Here is a 3,079-nt window from a genome sequence, read left to right as displayed (position 1 = left end):
AAAAAAAATTAAATGAATAAATAAATATAAAATGATATAAAATAAAATAATATAATTATAAACGTATAAATTATATAATAATAAAATAAATATAAATGACAATGAAATAACATTATATTTATAATAATGACCATACGTATATATAATAATATATATATGACATACTATACAATATATATGTATATATATATATAATATATTTCATTATTTAAAAAAAATATATAGAATATTTTATTTTATTTTATTTTATTTTATTTTATTTTATTTTATTTTTTTTCTCATTTTTATTTGTGTTCATTTATATATTCACAATCATAACATTCAAATGATGATACAATTTTTGAGAAAAAAGAAAAAAAGGAGATTGCCTATATTTTAATTTTTATTGTTTTATATAGATTTTTAATGGAAAGAAAATATGAATGGGTAAAATTGTAGGTTTTTTTTTTTTTTTTTTTCTTTCTTTCTTTTCTTGCTTTTCTTTTCTTTTCTTTTCTATTTTTTCTTTCTTTTCTATCTTTCCTGTTCTTTCTTGTTATTTAATTTTTTTTCATCTTTTTTTTTTGTTATACATTTAGAATCTCATGAGAAAAGAAAAAAAAAAAAAATGAACAACATTAATAAGCAATTAGTTAAGGACATATACCAAATAGGTTGGAAAAAAAAAATATAATGATATATGAATATATATATATATATATCAATCCATATCTATGTATATATCTATATATATATATATATCTATACCTATATATATATATATATATCACAGTGTGTTTTATTTATTTGTGATATGTCCTCTTATTATAGATACGATGTTGGTATATAATTTCCTTGTGATAGTTTTATATTAGAAAAAAAAAAAAAAAAAAGATTACACATAATTTTGCTTTATATTTTATTTTGGTAGGCCTAGAACATAAGGAAGCAATAAGTATTGATAGTTTAGAAGAAATATATGAAAAGAAAAAAAAAGGAAAATTAAAAAGAAACGAAATTGTTTATGCTCTTAATATTCTTGAAAATGCTCGTGCATGCTCTATAAAAAATGAAAATAATACAATAATAACACGTATGAGAAATGAACAAGTTACAAAAAAATTAAAAGAATTGAGTGATATAGATTTTCTTATTTTTACAAAAGTTGAAAACAGTCAAAATAATGGAATATGGACAGCTGATTTGAGAAAGCAGACCAAATTATTGGTATATACATAAAAATAATAATTTTGTAAATATGTGAAAATATGTTTCTAAATCATTTTTATTATGTATACGATGTTGTTTTAATAGAAAAAGAAGGAATCTTATAAATATGTAGACACATATATATATATATATATATATATATATATATATATATATATATGTATGTATGTATGTATGTATTTATTTATTTATTTATTTAAATATCTCTTCATTTTACAGATACACCAAGTTCAGAAGGGGGTGAAATTATTATGTGAGAATAAATTAATAAAGCAAGTGAGCACATAAAAAATGATAATAAGTATATTTAAGTATGCGTAAACGTGATAGTATGTATATATATATATATATATATATATTTTTATTTTATAGGTAAATAATATACATGTGAAAAATAGAAAAATGTATATCTTATACGATTTGGAAGCCTCAGAAAAGGTATGTCAAAATTAAAAAATAGGAAAAAAAAAAAAAAAAAAAAAAAAAAAATGACATGTATATATATATATATATATATATATTTATTTATTTATTTATTTTTCCTTTTATAAAAAAATTTCAGGTTATCGGTGGGTCATTTTATACCGATGGTGAATTTAACAAAAAGGTTGTTGATTATATAAGAGAAAATATATGTTTTTATTTATATAATAATAATAATTCAAGTGTACCTTCAGTTATAAATTATATAAAAAAATTGAATAATAGTGTTGACTATTTCTCAGAAAATGACATCTATAGAGTTATAAAAACATTATCATATGAAGAAAGAATTAATATTTATAAAAGTAATAATGATGAAGAATTGATTTATTATTATAATAATGAAAAGAAAAATTTCCTTTATAACTTCCCATGTTTTTCATGTAATCTTTTTAATAAATGTAATTCTGATATAAATACAACAATAAATCCTAGAAGTTGTATGTATTTAAACTTTTATCTAAATTTGGAGGTAACAAATGTATATGTATGTATGTATGTATGTGTATATTTCTATATTTATCTTTTATATTGTATCTACGACTCTTAACATTTTTCATAATTATTTGTTTTATTACCAAACGGTTTCTATTTATTATTTCATATTTACAGAATGAATAGCTCTCTTTGTTTTGTCTGTCACATAAGAAGGAGGAGAAATATAAACCTATATATAAAAGATATATCATGTGTTTATATATATATATATATATATATATATATATATATATATATTTTACTTATTTATTTATTATTTTTTTTTTTGTATCTATATATATTTATATGTTTTATTTTTTTTTTTAATTTTATTTCAATTATATATATATATATATATATTTTTTTTTTTTAAATATACTTATTCTTTTGATGTGCATTTAAAAAACAAAATAACAAAAGAAAAGACAATTTTGTTTTATTTTATTTATTATTCTTTAAAACATTTATCACATTTAAAAAAAAAAATCAAAAAATCAAAAAATCAAAAAAAATTAAAGAGGGGAACTTGTCCACCTTAAGAATATATAAAAAATAAATTTATTTTATATTATTATATATGTGTATGATTTTTTTTTTTTTTTTTCTCATTATTCTTTAAAACGATATATTAATATAAGAAAAACAAAAAAAAAAATGAAGGAAATTATTTATGTAAAGAATAAAGAAAGAAAAAATATTATAAGCAATGTTCGTATAAAGGCGCAAAAATTAGACCAGTAAACAAAATGAAATATACACACATATATATATATATATATATATATATAATTACACATATATATTTATAAATCATTTTATTCTTCCTCTATTTCTCTATTTCTCTATTTCTTTATTTCTCTATTTCTCTATTTCTCTATTTCTTTATTTCTCTATTTCTCTATTTCTCTAT

The 3,079-nt window shown here is 17.5% G+C and overlaps 2 protein-coding genes across 1 annotated transcript, besides 1 other annotated feature; both read left to right on the top strand.

Moving 5' to 3' along the window:
• Positions 1 to 607: 607 nt before the first annotated feature.
• PRSY57_1420700 (DNA-directed RNA polymerase III subunit C, putative) lies at positions 608 to 2,242 on the top strand (the record flags this gene model as incomplete). The annotated part of the gene is made up of 5 exons (XM_020115287.1): positions 608 to 653; positions 911 to 1,206; positions 1,429 to 1,485; positions 1,582 to 1,647; positions 1,772 to 2,242. 5 exons carry the CDS (start codon positions 608 to 610, stop codon positions 2,240 to 2,242), a joined length of 936 nt encoding a protein of 311 aa, XP_019969944.1.
• Positions 2,243 to 2,823: 581 nt separating this feature from the next.
• Positions 2,824 to 2,906: a sequence feature (Short protein (PRSY57_1420600, KYN93873.1) was converted to a misc_feature.).
• PRSY57_1420600 (hypothetical protein) overlaps positions 2,824 to 3,079 on the top strand; it is a gene marked incomplete at both ends in the record, with an annotated part of 3,900 nt that continues 3,644 nt past the window's right edge.

This window comes from Plasmodium reichenowi, chromosome 14 (assembly GCF_001601855.1).
Source record: "Plasmodium reichenowi strain SY57 chromosome 14, whole genome shotgun sequence".
Classification (NCBI taxonomy): Eukaryota; Apicomplexa; class Aconoidasida; order Haemosporida; family Plasmodiidae; genus Plasmodium; species Plasmodium reichenowi.
This window is presented reverse-complemented; position numbering and strand designations above follow the sequence as displayed.